Here is an 18,718-nt window from a genome sequence, read left to right as displayed (position 1 = left end):
GCTTAGAGGAAAGTACACCTTTCAGAATGCTTTGATTTGCAGTGAAATTAAACTTCATAGCTGAAAAGAATGCTTAATTAAATGCGTGCTTTTACCTCGTTAATTCTCGGAGCAGTATGTTTCTCATACAATCGCCTTCCACCTCGCACCGATGCCGACAGCTGCTAATCGGTTTAATAACTAAGTCTGTAACGTGAGCCGACTCCAGCGACGCCTTTTGCTCAAGTATTATTTACTGGGTATTAAGATGAAATAACTCGTTTATACAATTTATAAGATTTTCGGCGCGCCAAAGAGTGTGACCTACTTTTCTTAACTGCTTAAATGTTTTGAAATTAATTCGATACGTGTTCTTTAATGAAATTGTAAGAGAATGATATAGAAAATTGTATTGTATGTTTAAACAGACTAAGGGTCTGTCCCAACAAATTGTAAAGTGCCTGATAAGAATCCAACGTGTAAAATATGTAATGAAAATATAGGATTTTGTTCCCTTATCTGAGAGTGACGTCATTTTTAAGCTGTCTAAGTCTCTATCAGCCAGTGGTGGGACAGGACAGCATGTATAAAGTTTACATTTGTACCATTACAAATTCATGTTTAAATATAGTTTTATGTAGCATTTTAAAAACGATCAAGATCAAAACAAAGGTAGAGGTGTAGATTTGTATTTGTCGTAATACATTTAAGGCGGCCTAAGTTCTAAGTCTAACTTGTTTACTTAAAACCCTATGAGTCTTTAATTAACTAATGGAGAGAACCAGAAACTTCAGGATAGGGGAAAACTACGAACAACTACAGAACTTGTGTTAGCACTATTCCACACTTGCAATGTTTTAAATGTCTTGCTAACTTTATCTGAATAAAATACTTCGGCATGTAATTTACTTTCAGTTTTGAAATTCTTCTTGCTATCTAATTCGTTTTATTGCGTCGTTTTCGAAACATTTGTGATTTTAGGTCGGTTAATTTTCTCCTACTGGTAAAATTAAGTCTTGAACATTCGCAGAAACGTTACATAATGAGCGTGTTTGTGTAAATTGGAAGATCTTATATAGAACTGTAGATATAAATAAATCCAACAAAAAAGTTGTGACGTTGTATTAGTATTTTTGCTGTCGATTTAAATAGTTATAAGTTTATTTAGATATCAAATATTAGGCGTAGTCAACGAGTTTTTCAATAAAACGACAGTCCCGTGCCCTGACGATAGCAACCGCAATAACTATAAAATATTATGAGCCGTTCTTTCACATGCAAGCAATATCCGTCCGATGCAGATTATTTCTAAACGGATTCCCTATTTTGTTTGAAGACGCAGCCATATTTCCTCTTAACTGTGCGAATAAGAAATATGATAGGATTTTTATATATTTTTTCACCACATAATTAGCACAAGAATATCGTTAACAGACAAATGGAAAATATAGAATTTATTTGCGACTAGCTGTTCCCGTGCGGCTTCATTCGCATGGAATTATAAAAACTTTATTTTTTTGTTTACTTATGTAAAATTGTCAATTGCAAATGTCAAAAATACCATTACCTTAATAACCTTGTTTCCTTAATTTTGGCAGCTTGTAGTTTATGCTTCCTTTTAGGAAAGATATTCATGTGGGCATGAAGGTGTTTATCCAATTTATTCACCTTTTAGTTTAATAGCCTGAAACACCCTAAGGCGTATAGTTAATGTGGGGCTTTTTATTAAAGAAAGATTTATTCGAAAATATGCTGTGATTGCTAACATCCTACGCCACGAAGTAGTGTGTGTTTACGCTTTATTATATAAGTATAGATAAATACATGATAGACCCTCATTGCATGTGATTAAAGTAACGACATTACGCGACTGATGTAGCGTGATGTGGATCGAGTTAATCAGGCGCGCGATCAGCGAGCGGTGTGCACCATCGCTGAGCGTACGTATAATACATCGCATCAGTTATAATGCATGACGAATTTTGTCTGCACCATGATTGTGCGTATCTCTAATACTGTGCAACTGATTTGACAGATATTTCCGTATTTAGTAGTTTCTTTTCTAGATACAGGATTATTGAAAAGTAAAGGTTTAACAATCTTAGATCAAAAGTCAAATAAGTCGCGAATAAAAATGCAGATGAGATTTAGTTCGAAACGAAACACTTTCTTAATTATTCTCATTTAAGAAAGATAAGCAAATAGCTAACATTTAGCATTGTTTTTCTCTAAAACGTCTGCAGAAGTTTATTTTCTTATTCACTTAAATTGAAAAAAAGTGTAATGTTCTCAAGTTGGCGAGGCGTTATTTATTCTTTATCTGATTAACGACAACACAAAGCTGCGCTGAGAAATTGCGCGTTAATGAAATTCAGATTCATTATCCCCGAGTTCTCAGCGAGTGCTCGCAAAAAACTTGTACAATTAAACAGAGTCGCTGTTGTCTTGCATTTTATCGCGTTACAACTTTACTATAAGCGAGTTAATTTGATTCGTTTACTTAGTCCTTCACTTTTGTAGTCTCTTCAATAAAACTGACAAAAGAATTTTCAAATAAACGAAATTCTATTTTCTGCCGACTGAAAGCTAATGTTTTTCACGTGTACTTGTGTATGAGTGTTCATTTGCTAGTATATATCTGTGTGCCTGTTGCTTAGATGGATTTTTATTTATGAGGCTTCATTCTGTTCATGTTCTTCCACGGTGTAGTAAAGTGTCAACGCAAAAAAACTCCACCAACTGCAATGTTGAAATAACTAAGAATGACATATACAAAGGTTTCCTTTTAGAAATGGCAAAGCCACTTTAAAACGAGTCGAGTAAACAGCTAGAAGATGACAATAAACTGCTGTCTGTGACTGCATGTGTCGCGACTCGCGTGCTCTTGTCTTCGCGATGGAATTTATCGACGTCTGGACAAACTCCTATCTTATACGTTCTAGAAAGAAAATACCATAAATCTTTTAGCTCTGGAGGTTAGCAGGCGTGAACTAAATATTTAAATTATTTCAGCTTTGATTATTTAAGATGTTAGTACTTGTTTCATCGTTTCTGATATAATTCGATGTACTAATATTATGTTATTTGTCACTAATATTGTCTAAAAGTAAAGCCGCTCAAATCAGTCGCTCCGTCGCGTCCCCGTCCCGTCGCCGTCCCGCAGTGAATGTTACGGAGGAAGTCAACCGGGAATCTGTGGCGTGAGTTACGACCCACTTCCGGCCGCCATATTTGCTTTACCCACACGCGACTTCCGCCGCCTTGCGCAACCACCGCCTGATAAATGCTTTGTAATCGCTTATAGTGTTTACCTTCAACATATCGAACTGTACCTAATTGATCATTCTACGTAGCCTAAATTGGATACCTTACATTATGTAATTCCTGCTATATTCAATTGTGTACTATTGTACAAGTGGTTCAAACGTACTTTAACAATGTAAACCTATGGTTAATTCTAGATAAGACCTGGACCTAAATAGTGTATTTATTACTAGCTGTTCCGGTTCTGCTTAATCCGCATGAAATTATAAAAAAAAAATATTTTATTGTTTACATTTGTCAAATTATCAATAGCAAATGTCGAAATGACATGATATGGTAAACCTTGGCAATCTTGCTTCCTTGATGTTGGCAGCAAATTATGGTGTCTTTCCCACATTAGGGTTTTTATCCAAAATATTTACCCCCTTAATTTAATGGCATGAAAACATATAGCCTAAAGCGTGACGCAAGTGTAGGACTTTTTATTAAAATAAGAATTATTCAAAAGTATGCTGTAACTGCTGACATCTTAGGCAACAAAGAAGTGTGTGTTTACTCTTTATTATAATAGTATAGATTTATCTTATCTAAATATTTGATCAGATGGATGGATGTTTGTAGCCTAAACAGCTGAACGGATCTCGATGAAATATGACATAGATGTAGACCATAGACTTTACGAACAAATAGACTAGTCGGTTTTCTTTTTTTCAATTCCATGTGGACGGAGTCGCGGTCAAAAGCTTACATACAGAAATCCGTAGTTATAAGCTGATAATGTAATTGCTGTCAACTTGACAGAACTACTAAGGAACGGAGGAGGAAGTAAGAATCTTACGTGTCGACTTTGTTTGGGCAAAAGCTCTTATAGAAGTTTTGTAGATCGTTTATAAGTTTCCTAGCGCATGTTACAAATAATATATTTTATGTATTTCTTCCCTAACATTTTCAGATAACAGGAATATAATTTAAGCTTTACAAACTTCACGTATGTAGTTTTATTTATTTAATTAATTTGAGTACGTCGGTGACTTGGAGCTTGAGCCTTTGACTTGTAATCGTCATAAACGGCGTGTACCAATGTCTTAATCGATTTTCATATGCACATTTACCTGACGTTCTTACTGTGAAGAAAAACAACACGATGCATCTTTTATTTTTTTTCTTATTCATATTTGCGAGGATATTCAAAAAGGTGAAGTTAACTGACATTGGGCCATCGTGGTTGTCTATGTCCTAGTCATCTCTAACTTAGAGTAGGCTCCGAGTTCTTCTGTATATAACATATACAGAACAGAACAGAACAGAACACTGTATATAATATGACATATTTGTGCATAAAAAAGATATAAAGTAACAGATAATTGAGAAGAATAGAGGTTTATGTTGGATAACTTTTTTTATGATGAAGTTTGATTTGTCGAACTCAACTCATCTGTGATAAAATATAATGTATTGTTTGCGTATTACAATAAACGTTTTGTGCGATAATATCGTGATTTATATCCGCGTCCGCGACACGACCGCCGGCTCCGGCGAGTGCTTCAGCGTTCAGCGTAAATACTGACACAGATAAATATTTGAGAAATTCCTGACCGCTATATAATAGCTTACACAAAGTCAACAAAATAGTAAAAATATAATTAAAGTATTTACTAAAAAAAGTGGGGTAGAAATAAGTCACGAGGCTAAATACTTTACGTCACGTTAATACTTATTATTTACTCGGAGAGTTAGCAGTTATTTACATATTTATCAACATTTTTAGTTCAAATAAATTTTCGATTTGCAGCAGTTCAGTTAATCTGCAAATGATCGAATAATTTAATGAAAATATGCTTTGTGAGAAACCAAATGTTAACGTTAATCTGGTCAGGTGTAAAACTAAAAATTGAATAGAAACAAAACGAATGAATTAAGTAAACCTGAAGCGAAAGACAATAATTGTTGTATCTCAGTAAATGCGCTGAGGATAATAACACTGTTCATAAAAAATAATAGCCACCAGTATTAAGAAGATTTTGGCACAGTATCTAGTGAGTGCGGAAATAATTTCTTGTATAATGGTTTTAGGAACACGAAAATTGTCCCCCATGCATAGCAATAAAAGCTATGTTACAGAAAAAAACGATCGTAGCGAGAAACGATATCACTAAAGCGTAATAAATCGACGGAACGTTCCAGAACTCGGCTTAATAAGTTTTTGATAATGATATAGAACTAGAAAGTTTTCTCTTCCTATATAAGTTTGTTAGTTTGCTTCAAATTTACTACCTTCGTGGTATAATATTCGCGTTAACTGTTAAATAGTGTGTGATAAAAATGTCCTTTAACATCAATTATTATCTGAAAAGTATGTCAGACTCGTTACAAGTTTATCTTTGTTTAATTTAGATTTTCAATACAAATAATTAGAACTTAATGTCTCGAAAAATATCAAAAACGTTCATTTTCACTTCGTCTGTGTAACAATAAATTATCGTAGCCACATAACATGATGCAGCACACCTCCGCAATGACAAATCGCGCCGTCGCGCGTTGTTTGTGCGCTTCGAGCTCCGAGGCTCCGACACTACCCGCGAACCGCGACAGACGTAGTTCCCACAAAAACAACAGACCATTTACATTTCTCCTTGGATGCGCGGTTTATTCGTCCGGAAATATTCCTTCATTCCGGCTACAAAAATAAGCGATGCTTTCTATGAGGCGGCTGTATCATAGCGTAACATATGACGCTCTTTGGTGAGCATAACGTAATATATTACATGCGAAATATATTATGTAAATGCGCGCCACATTGAACTAAAGAAACTTGGCTGGTTCCAGCGCGTTACACCTATAAATCAGCTTTATGTAAACGGTTTAGGGGTTGGGGCGGGGGGGGGGGTGCGTAGTACAACTTATTGATGTTTGTTTTCCGTTATGAAAGACTGTCTCATATTGTTCCTAACAATTGAATTGTTACTGCTACCTATAATAATAACTCTGGACGAGACAATAGAACTCACAACTTTTTCAAAACATTTTATTTATATCTGGGACATTATTTTTTCTATGCACGATAGATGTACAATCAGGGTGTTTGACATTGAACTTCAAAAACTACAATTTTAAAACGTTTTATGCGATTTTTGAAAACGCGACTAAAAACTATTAAGATGCATTTTTTAAATACATGTATGCAAAAAGGTTCAATTTTAATTCTGCTATTAGAATTACTTAAACGTGTATAAAAATGCCTCCGTAAGCTACTTTATACATTAAGCGTATGAAATGTTTATTTTGCATGCTTTCACAAACGTTGAAGTAGCGGAAAATTTTTACAACGTTTTCCGACGACACCCTCTTTATCCGTACACGATAGACTCAACCCATGTTACATTCGGCCTCGTTGCGGTTTGTATCATTCCAGCATAGAGTGTATTTTGATTCGGCTTGACAGTAAACTGTTTGTGGAACTCGGTAGAGCCAATGTTCCCCGCGTTTATGACTCTATAACTAATAGGAAAACAAGGTCTTGTACTTTACGATTGGATGATATTTCTGCAACGACTGGTGATTTTAGTATGGAAAATGTTTAAGCGATTGACTTGCATACTAAAGTGTTAATCAGTCAAGAAGATTTTTTTTACCAATACAAAGAAATACAGAATACAAGTTACCTTTTATAATTAAAGACAATAGCACTTAGTTGGTGAACGGTTACGATAAAATGATCACTTTAAGTTTATATACCCAAGTCGAGGCATCATCTTGTTGTCTTGTTTGTGGCGCTGTTTTGCAGCTGCCTGAGGGTTGCACTTAATTTTAACGAAACGTAATAACAAACTCGTAATACATACTGTATTTTAAAGCGTTGTAAAACTTTAACATTTTTACCTTGCTCCGAGCGGAGCTGAACAAATTGCAAGCTCGTAACACTTGATGGTAATGTGTCGCTGACGGTGCAGACTCACTCAATATTTACATTTTTAAAAGCAATATACTGCATCGTATGAACAGTAAGCAACCTAAGTTATTAATAAAACATTTAAATAATTTCTGTCTTAATAATATAAGTGATTTTCATTGCAAAAGTAGACATGATTAAAAGTTAGAAAATAAAATTTGTTAGAACTTAAAGTTCACAAGTGGATTCCACTTTTGTATTTAGTGTCAATGGTTGAATTCCTATATGTATATGTTCAGAAGACATACAGAGTTACAGAGCAGTGAGCAGCTGTCCGGAGACTCGGTAGCGGACACTCAGCGACATAAATTGCTCGCTACACTCGACTGCTGTTGTAAGTGGAACAATGTTAGAGGATACGATACACAAACTGTATTGTCTAGACTAGATGTGCAGTGTTTTCTCATATTAAAGAAGACGACACAAAGGTAGCAATGATAATTACATTGTTCGAAAGTTCTTAAATAGTTCAGCAGCTATAAAGTGTTAATTTCTATTATTTTGTTATAAATTGATTTTAATAACTAACGCAATTTATGTATTACAACTTAAGACGAATTAATTTGAGAACACGAGTAGTCTGTATTCTACAGGGTGTTGTAAATCACTGAACTAAATCCTCTAAGACAAGTTTAATTAACTCCAAGAAAGTTATTACAAGGGAAGGCATATCAGAAGGGCAACTTGAAATAGAACTACTGCCGGAGAGGACCGACGTTTATGTGGTTGACGGTGTCCGACAAATTTGGGATAATTTCTTTGTTTAAGTTTGTCGGTAAATCGACCGAAAAACTTGAAACATAGTGTAATCGTCTGGGCGGAATAGTTCGCAAAAAGCTTCGCAATTACGCCTGACCCGGTCATCTCGGCGAGGCTGGGCGAATAAAATTTCACTCGTGGCAGTTTGACGTCGGCTTTATAACGCAGCCGGTAATAAAGGGTGTTTCATTATCCGGAACACGGCGGCCGGAGTTGAAGTGGCGGAGGTCGATCTAACGTTATACACGCTGTGTAGAGGTGCAGATAGTCACAAAATACCTTAGTGTATTTGGAAAATTAAATTTTAACAGTAATAATACCAAAACAATTTCAAAATTGAACTTGAAGATTTATCGAAAAATGTACTATAGCTTGGTCTATTTTCAACACCCTAGACACGTCACTGAACACGTATACCGAAAGAGGTGTATGTTTTGTCCGCAACTGAAACCATAAGGTAGAAAAGCTCCCGCGGCTACTCCGGCAGGCGGCCGGTACTACGTTAGGGAGGCTTTAATTACGCAGTTAACGACGGCCTAACGCCGCGCCGCCTCGTTACAGCCGTACACCCTCGTATGGAGCCGCTCACCACTAGCGTAGTTCATGATTAGGCAACAGTTTTTGGTAAAGCCTCCGGGACGCCGGGAATAATGGCACGTATACAGTAACTTACACGCAAATGGCAGTCTATAACGGGCATTTGTTCGCTGGTAATGTGGTTTAGTTAATAAGGACTTTTGATGTTGTGTACAGAATATCTACAGCTCGAACCAAAGTGTGATATTCAATTCATGTTACTTCTCAAAATTTTATTGGACTTCGGGATCATTGTTTTTATAATTAAGTTTATTAGAAATGGTATGGTAAATGAAATTGAATTCTTCATATTCCGTTTATTCTTCAAACTTACCACGACACGTCAACGACAAACCGAAATTCAGATTTTTATTATTCCTGGAAGCTATTTCTATCGGCGTCGGTTTCCGGAGTGAATCACATATCATTATATCAGTTTATTTTCCACACTCCTTGTTGGAGACGGCGGAGAGCGCTCCGCTGTATTAAAATGTGTTTTATTTCGACATAGATCAACTTGACCCGGATCGCGCGCCGCCGGAGGGGAAAGCGTCTATTAGTAACTCTAAAAAGCTACATATGAACCAACACTTCCTGAATTCATTTAATATAGAAGACAATATATGCATTTTTATATTCCCTATTTATATTCCTGAATGTACGCGGTGTCGGTTTGGTTATTTAAAAAACAACAAAGCCTGAATCGATGTGTCCACGGAACTCTTTGCTCTCAGATGTTGATACTGAACTAAGTATTGAACAATCTGTTCTTAGTAATTTGTATTTATTTGGCTTACATTTTCAAATTGTCTAAATAGTGAAAAGGGTTGAAAAGGACATAAAGGTCATATAACATAGGGGTTTCGGTGTAAGGGGATAGGTTAAGCGAGACATTTTCTATTCTTGCGGGAATTCTGAGACGTTACAAAAGGACCACTTTGCAAACCTTTCCCTTTCACTTCGGATCACACGTATTGTAAAAATCTTACCCTACTTATTGTTAAAAGCTACGAAATGCTTTACGTAAACTATTATGTGGATTCTAACAATTTTAAATAATTAATTATGTTGATAAGAACATGTTTCCAATTCACTTGTAATTCATTTAGGAAATATGTGAAGTCTAAATAAAGGTAATACAATAAGTTAATTAAGAGAAAAAGTAATATTTTATCGTTAGTTTTATACAATTAACAATTTTTAGCTCAACATTGTGTCGTGCCTCGTAATGCATACGTAATGTCTTAACAAAGTACAAGCACGACAGACAAATGACTTTATGTTTGTACAGTCTGAATGTTCATAGTGCTCGGTGCTGTGTTAATTTTTATTTTCTCGCCGCTAGCATGAAAATTCAATTAGAGGAAAGTGCCGCTAGCGTTAATTACTAAAAGATTAGTTTAAAATGTTTACCAACAGGGTAAATTGTGAAAATTAATGTACGAAATTGTTTAATTATTGTATTAACTTATTTTGAAAATGAACAGTCCAGATTCTGGAGCGAACTAACAAATTACTCTTTAATTGTTGTTGTGTTTGTTTTCTTTTTTAATTTGTATCACGAACTTATTATCCATGCTAAGACCATATTAACGTACACATGGTTATAAAATAAATCACATATAGATTTAATTACATTTACAGTTGATTTAAACATTTACAAATACACGTGGCGGTCATACGCATGTAAACCGAAAAGATTACGATGCGCCCGAAAACCTCCGCATAATCCATAAAAGTTTTATTGCCACTAATACTAGTATTTATTAATAAAAATCATAACGGACACAGCGAGGGCGACGCGCGCCGTCTAATTTTAAATCAACGCGCGCACAAAACAACACGAACAAAGTCGTTTGAGCGGCGCACGCGCAGACGCACGCGCGCTTGCAGACGCAGCTCGGAGATGACAGTGTTTGTGTGGTTGTAAGTGTCAAAGATGTGGATGAAATGTTCAGCTTCAAGGTGCAGAGAAAGGGCAAGGAGGAGAGCGTGCAGTGCTATCGCAGCGTCAAGAGCAAGCCGCCCAAGACTCCGACGCCGGCGCGCGTCAAGCGACATCAAAGGCGTGAGTTTGACGAGAAATTATGCGTGTTTGTGTTTGCGTGTGCGAAAATAAACATGATCTTAATGACCCGCGGGCGAATAGTAACATCGTATGTAAACTGAAATACTCACTATTCCATTATTCCAGTTTATGTTGTTATAATTTTAAAAGTCGTGTCTCTAATATCAAGTTTAACTGAATTAGCCTAAATTGTTTTCGTGTCAACACTTTATGTTGTTTCCGGATTTTTTCGTTTACGTATGTCGTATAGTTGACGGAAACCTTGTGTTGATCTATAACCAGCTACAGCTGTCATCTACCTACATCTTCTGCAGAGTGGATGAATAAAGAAAGTCACTGTTAACAGTCAATTACTTGATTCTGAAAGTGAATCGACTTCCAAGTGATTTTGTTATTAAAGAATAAAAAAACTTTTGTTTTAATTTTTAAACAAAATACATGATAATAAAACAAGTGGAGCTACGGGCAACAGTTAGTAGTCGATAAAGGGACGTGAAAATGTCTGTGAATGTAGCGTAATGTTGCCAGTGAGACGGTGATTGAAGACTTATAAATAGCAGTAATTTGTAAACAGCCAGTCATTTTATTAGGGCAACGTTCCTGCGACGGTCCCGAGCCCCTGTGTTTAGACAACGTTACACTTCTGCTGGACCAGCTTCGTGTTCCTACAAACAGTTCCAGATACGTCAGAACATTTCGCATAGAAATGATATGCTGTTAATAATGCATTCCTAAACATCTCATAATGGTTCAAGGAATTCTAAACTTGAGAACTTACTACATATACTCCTACTTGTTATTCTTCTGATTTTCTTATAATGCTAAACCATGAATGTTTTTATATGATCAACCTTTGTAATAAATAACTGAGCTCCTAAATACCTCAATTTTACAGTTCTCCATTACTCATTTACCATATAACATAATAGATTACATTTATTTAACTCAGTATATTCTTTTTGAACAACACTACACAGTACATCTAACGCATTACCATCAATTTATTTTAGTTCCGTGTTATCGGCTCTCGACCTATAGCTTGTATATTCCGACCACTCATTAGAAAACCACAATCTGATCCTCTGAAGATCCATTACCAGCTGTCAGCCGCGGCGGTGGCGGCCACTCTCCCATTGAGAGGGCCCGGCTATATTTAGTGCGTTGCGTAAAACCGTCTGACCCTAATTATGGCTCTGGACAAACGCCGTCGGACAAACACACGCAGGAAGTTGAAATACGTTAAAAATCTATTTCCTTCAGCACCTTGCTTCATATTTTTCACACCTCGGCACTTGGTAAACTGTTTGACAGAACTTTAGGTTTTAGAGGATTTATTAACATTTTTTTAATTTTATTTACAAGACAGTTAAATTAATGTTGGCTATTTTTTATTTAATTCAATCTTTTGTTAAGTGGAAACCATAATGCAAGATTTGAGACTAGAAAATTAAAATAACTTATGTATTCCAAAGGTCAAACGTTATCATTCTTTTAAACTTTAGTTCCTGATTGAAAACAGACCACCATAATAACCTCTTATAATGCGGTTGCGTATTTCCATGTAATATTATATTTATTATCTTCTTCTTTTCTTTCAGTTTGTATAATATAGGATCGAACATTTTAAATGTTTATAGTCGAATTTAATTGGCTATTTAGGAAAAAGAGTATTCTGCTTAGATAGTTGACAAAAATGGTAACAACTGGCATTTCAAAGACGTTGAAGCAATAAAAGGGGTATGTGTAGACACGTGTCAGCCGGTGAAGGCGCCAGAGAGGGTCTAAATACCTTACTTGTTACCCTCTGACCCGGTACTAACGCGCACATCTTGCGACGTGTCCCAAACCCTACAGAGATAAAGCTGAATAAAATTTCGGCACCGATTTTATGGTTGGCTTCATTCCACGCATCGGTACATCGGAAAAGGTTTTTATTGTTACCAAATGCCTACAGAAAATAGCATAGTTATTGCCAAATAATATATCAACATGTTCAGTATTGGCGATAAATTAATAAACCAAGAACCGTTTTCATTTGATTAAAATTTATTATAAAGGTAAAAACTTTCTACATAAAGATCATGCCAGTATTCTTCACATGTATCTCTATTAACTATCAATATTTTCTATCCTTCTATACGATAAGGTGCTTAGAGATAAGAGCGTTCCTAAATGCGGGAAGACATACTTACCTTATGACCTCTTGTGCGACCTTTCGTAGAACAAGAAATATTATAAGAAAAAGTTAACGTCGCAATGTCGCGTATTTTAGCTCCATGTTCAAGACCAAATGGTAATTACTTAACTTGCTTCACAGAACAATGAACAGTAGACATTTCAATGCTAATGGATGTTGCCGCAACACGTTCCCGGCCCGTATTCCTTGCCCCTGTTGTATACTATCCAAATTGCGAAGGCAAACTATTTAAGACTTTAAATCACTTTATTCGAGATGTCACGGCTGGCTTGCCGACCGCGGAAACTCAATTCTGCTAACGAATATTTTTAATAGTGAAATTTTCTTTACTTTTAGGAAGATAATTGGCGTATTACTTTTGTAGATTATTGAATGACAAACATAACAAAATTCACATATAAAAGGGCACAGAGTATTGTAGCTCATTCGTAATATATCACAAAAGTGTTATAACAATATGATATTTTCTCGCGGATTGCTCGTTCGCGGATGACGCGGGCCGCTGCTCCGTAAATGGATTATTCATTCGATTATAGAAGCAGTCGTAAAGGAATTCAATTCTATCTTCAAAGAAATGAAATTTCTGAAACACAATTTTCCTACATCAGATAAATTTATAGCGCGGAAATGGCTTGCCGACGTCAGTTGTGAGCTGCTGATGAATGGATCTCTTTGCTTTCTTATTTATTTTGTAATTACGGATCAATTTCATTTTTAATTAAAATTCAGTTTTTCTCCAAAAACTTTAATGTACAAAATTAAAGAAACAATTACAGCTTTATTATTTTAAAGAAACAACTATAATAAATCCATAAACGAAAGAATAATTGTAACTTATTATTTTCAATGAAATCCCTCTTCACATTTTATGTGAAGATTTGAAGATAAGTTTTATTGCTTTCCCAGTTGAAAATTAAAAAGTTTTGTAAGAATGATTGTGATAGGTGGACCAGGGCCATAACCATAAGCTCTACAAAGTTCGCGACGTCCCCAACTTTCTCCATCTCGTAGTAATTTCAAGGAGTGCATAACTCAACAGTCAGCATTTATGGCGAAACCAGTGCGTAAATTTAATTTCACTTAAAACTTTACCCATATAAAATTGAGCAAAGGTACAATTACGATGTAAGGTAACATCCTGTATATCGACACAGATATTTAAATATAAAGTTATATTCACCACTATTCAGTTTAAAAGAGTATAAAGTTATATTCTAAGCTCAAAGCTTAAGAGAGTGACTATTAAAATTGGTAAAACAATACTTAAAGTATTTCTCAGACAATGTACCCATGAATCTATAATAAACAAAAATAAAATTTAGGTAAATCTAAAAGTTATTTCCCTCAGCCCGCAGCGTATGCTCCTTCGATATAAAATAGCAATTTTGTCGCAGTCGTATCTCTTGATTGAATTTAGTTTGCCGCCGCTCTGTCAAGTTTAATACGCTCGATTTGCATCTGATATTTCACAATTTCGTTTTAAAATTTTTGTAAAATATTCCAGTGATATGTAGATGTACATGTAAAAAAATAAATCAAACTATACTTGATAATAACGTAATTATTATAGCGGCCCGTAAACAGCGACATCTCTCGGGCTAGGTGCGATCCGGGCTCGCCCTCGTCGATCCGCACTTCTTTAAGCCGTGAACAAGCTCACCATATCGTATCGTATTAATTTATTTTTTCTTCATGTTACATAAACTTTTCATTTCTACTTTTATAATAAATCAAGTATTCGACTCCTGTTACTTTTTTGTTTTAATCCCCAACTAGTTATATTATGTAATTCATCCCAAAATCCTTTCAAATATAGACAGAATTTAAAAATCTTTATATCACATACTTCATTTTAAAAAATAACAAAGGAAAGTAACAAAATTTTCGCCTTCGAAAATACAATGTAGCTTTGGTGGCTAAAGCACGTAGTGAGAGGCGGCGAGTTAAGAATTTTTGTGGATTTCTCCTTTATAATTCCCGCGGACAGTCGCCAACATAAACGGATCAAGTATTAGGTTGTAGGAACGACCACAGAATGCAACTGCCTCTAAAATTCCACAACCTTTTGGAGTAAATCAGGTTAACACAACAACATACACTTTAACAAGATTCTTATTTCATAACTAAAAGGAGTAACTGTTCCATTGTTTCAATAAGAAAACACATTAAATGAATATATTAATACGTTAATTATAACGTTCCTTATATATTAAGCTGTAACCTATTCGAAGTTAATCCATTTTCATGTCCGTTGGTAAAATTCCGAGTCTACTTATAGTAAATAACCATAACAAACGATATTCAGAACTATAACTTAACTTTAGTGGTGGTAAAAAATAAGTGGTCAGTAGCGAGGCGCGGCTTTGCTTCATTACCATAAGCTAAATGACTTCGCAGAAAGCCTCAATTTCTTTCTATTCACTCTGCTTCAAGAGTAATTGAATTCTACTCATGAATTGCATATATTTACATTATCATAGGCTATAGTTCTAAGACAAGACTGTATATTCGTTTGAGATGTTTCTATTACACTATTCTTTTTTGCCTTTTAAATCAAAAACATTTGTCCTATTTTATTTGAATGTTTTCTTTCTTACTTTTATTTTTGTGTTTATCATACTAATATTATAAATGCGAAAGTTTAGATGGATGGCTGGATGTTCGAGTTTTTAGACTGAACGGATGTCGATGAAATTTGGTATAGATGTAGAGCATAGTCTGGAAGAACACATAGGCTATTAATTTTTTTTCATCCTACGCGGACGGAGTCGTGAGTGTAAGCTAGTAAATCTATATTTGCAATACATTAAAATAGTATTTATATATATTCGTTAATCCTAAATGCTTTCTCTTGATACATTACACCTTTAAATAAGGGTTTAGGTACAAAAGGTTTAAATTACAAAGGCATTAGTCGGCTTAGTGAAATATATTAGTAGCTTATAAATTGTATTAATAGTTTAGCGTTGAGTTAAACTTAAATAGCTGTAATATTAAAAATGCGCATAAGCATAATTAACACTAATATTATAATACTCCAGCTTTTAAATTTAATCTAAGTTGCAATAAAGCTAAAAAAAAAAATAACAAAAATACTGGCAACTCCAATTGAAACACATTAAACTACATGTAGAGACTTGTAAATACAATTTCAAAGTAATTAAATTGTTTATAATTTATCGCGGCATGTTTCAAACTCGGGAAACAGAACAAACCACTCATAAAACGTTCGCAAGAAACAGTAACATTCCTTTAATACCCTTATTGTATTCCATACATCATGCGTCGTTTTATGTGTTCACATAAAGGGAACTCGCATCGCTTAAGTCATAACTTACACAATCTCACGGAACTCTTACCGCACCAAGTTTTAAGTGCAATTTAATTTACGTCCTTCTTTCAACGACAATACTTCATACAAATTGATAGTGTAGCTAAACTTAGAATTACTACTTAAACTTTAAAGTACTTTAAGCAACATAGCTGCTACAAGTTCTACAATAACAATCAAATATGATGTTACCTGCTTCCTTCCTACAACTTAAGGCATTAACTTAGAAATGAGATCAAAACATTCACATAAACAAAATATGCTTATTTTTTAACCTTAATTCATACGTTTAAATGGAAATTTAATCCTTTTACATACCATAAGCAGATTTTTTTTAAGGGTCGACGGAACCTAATTCACAATATTGTGTGCAAATTGTCACGTGTCAGCCGTCGTGCATGTTGCGCTGGTTCGCGGACAATTATCTCTGCGTCAAAGTCTGCTGCCATATTTCACAAAAATTAAAAACGATATTTTAGCCACAGCATAAATGTAACCACTTTGTACTATGACATTTAAAAAGTGCAGTAAAAATGAATTAAACAGGACGATCTCGCTGCGATTCTATCAGTATTGAGTTCCTCGTAGAAAAAAGTTATTAATTAATCAGATGTCGAAGCAACCATTTATCTTGTAACAGTATCTATATTGTACTGGCCACGTCAAAGTTTCTTAGCCACGAACTTTTTGTAATTAAAATAACGGAAACTATAATGTATTTTTTATTAACATGGTTATAAAATACGTATTGGTTTCAAAAATTAAATCCAACTATAAACTATACTTTATCTGTCAACATCTCGATATGGACCAATGAGAAGAGACTGTCATGTTGCATCTCGCCTGTGATTGGTGGAACGACCAGCATACTGACCACATGCATTTTCTTATGCCCAACTACTCCCGCCAATTTTTGAGCGCAACTCTCGTTTGTTTCCGCCAATTTGAATCACTGTCTATAACAAAATTTTATGTCGCACGCATCTTTTTAAACGACAGTTTATTATAAATTGTTAGTCAAACACAGTCATTTACAATTGCAATTACATTTTCTTTCTGCCGGATGATTATGGAACGAAAAATGATAGATATGTTCGATTTATTGACTGTAAAAGTTGTAATTTGTCGATGTTCAAAACGAATTTGGAATCGTAATTCACCAATAACGCCCTTTCAATATATTACAAAGAAAAACCATTAGTCGAGTGAGGTCGCGACTCCCTCGCGGCGGAAGCGATTAAACCAATTCATTGTTCGTGTAGACATCGGTAATAATAGTATCTACTATCGATTAAACATCAAGGATAATTAATATATCGCAATGCTTTTTGTTGATTAGATTACTCACGCGATGAACTTAGAACTTTTATCTGTTTCTTTCACATCAAGTTTACCTCAACTTAAATAATTTATTAGATATTGCGTTTGTTACGCTATCTTGATTTTTATAGACATCTATTACTAAGTTAAAAGGCAAGGCGTTGGCTGCACGGTCACGCAATGCTGTTATTTTGCTCCAACAATAATGCTAATGACGTGATTTCCAGTGCACAGTGGGACTAGGGCGGGGGTTAACGCCGGCAGTGCAGGGGGGAGGGAGCCAAGGCGGACTTGACTCACTCTCGTCACGCAAACCCCGACATCATGACTCAGCAATTAATTACCAACTGCACGTGTTGTTAATGTGAATCATTTGAAAGTATCTTTTAGGTAAATATTCTTTCTTATTGTAGGAAATGGATTTTTAATACGACCCGCGGAGATCCTTTTATACGTCGTCGTTAATGATTTATAAGTTAAACGTAACGTGAACAATCGCTCAAAACGTGAGGAGAAAATTTCGTTTAACATTTCACAAACAAAAATCTAACAAGGTACTCTCATGAAATTCAAATGTGCTGAAATACGTCTTCAGTAAAATGTAAGCAAGAAAAAGTAGTAAAACATTTTCTCATCTACGAGTCATTTCTATCTCTAAAATAATTCAATATGAAAATGGGCAAGAAATCCATTTTCAGAAAAATTCTGATCTCGAATTCTCGACTCTTTCAAATTCGCTCCGTGTGAAAAATATTGAAATACAGTCGGTGCGGGGCAGCGGGGAGGCGTGGGGCGGCCGCGGAAATATACGTATCCATTAACGGTGGGAAAGTTTGCTTCCACAAAATATTATTTTATAAAAAAAAATCATTTAAACACTATCAACCATTACTTAGATTTTATAATTATGAAAGCGATATATTTTTTTAATTTGTCGAATACTCAAAAAAATAAAGCTTGTAGTACATATGTATTTTTACATATTGACAAAAAATCTGTTCTGTTTAAAAAAAACAAGAAGCCTAACAACATCCTAAAAATATACCCTAAATTACAGGCTTTTGGGTCAAATCACTTAACGTTCTCCTTCATTTTATTTTTCGTTAAGAGAATCAGCGTTTTACGTTAGAAACGCTAATGAAAGGCCATTTAAAGGTCAGCGCTAATCTCGCTGCGCGCTTATCGCTTGGACCACTCCGGCCGAGTGGCTTTGCCCTGAGCTGCTGAATTAAAGATAGCACACGATCGCCTCGCGTAGCTCTGTTCGGCGCAGTC

General features: G+C 35.1%; 1 protein-coding gene across 4 annotated transcripts in view; it reads left to right on the top strand.

Moving 5' to 3' along the window:
- LOC106100211 (glutamate receptor-interacting protein 2) overlaps window positions 1-18,718 on the top strand; it is a 128,434-nt gene that overhangs the window by 98,643 nt on the left and 11,073 nt on the right. The window contains exon 1 of one of the 4 annotated variants that reach the window (XM_013278990.1): window positions 10,395-10,595. The exons of the other annotated variants lie outside the window; for them this stretch is intronic. Coding sequence (XP_013134444.1) covers window positions 10,478-10,595 — 118 coding nt within the window. The 5' untranslated portion in view covers window positions 10,395-10,477. Of the gene's footprint in view, window positions 1-10,394; window positions 10,596-18,718 lie in introns of those variants that run through there. 4 annotated transcript variants of the gene reach the window in all.

This window comes from Papilio polytes, unplaced genomic scaffold, assembly GCF_000836215.1.
Source record: "Papilio polytes unplaced genomic scaffold, Ppol_1.0 DF824069.1, whole genome shotgun sequence".
Taxonomy (NCBI): domain Eukaryota; kingdom Metazoa; phylum Arthropoda; class Insecta; order Lepidoptera; family Papilionidae; genus Papilio; species Papilio polytes.
This window is presented reverse-complemented; position numbering and strand designations above follow the sequence as displayed.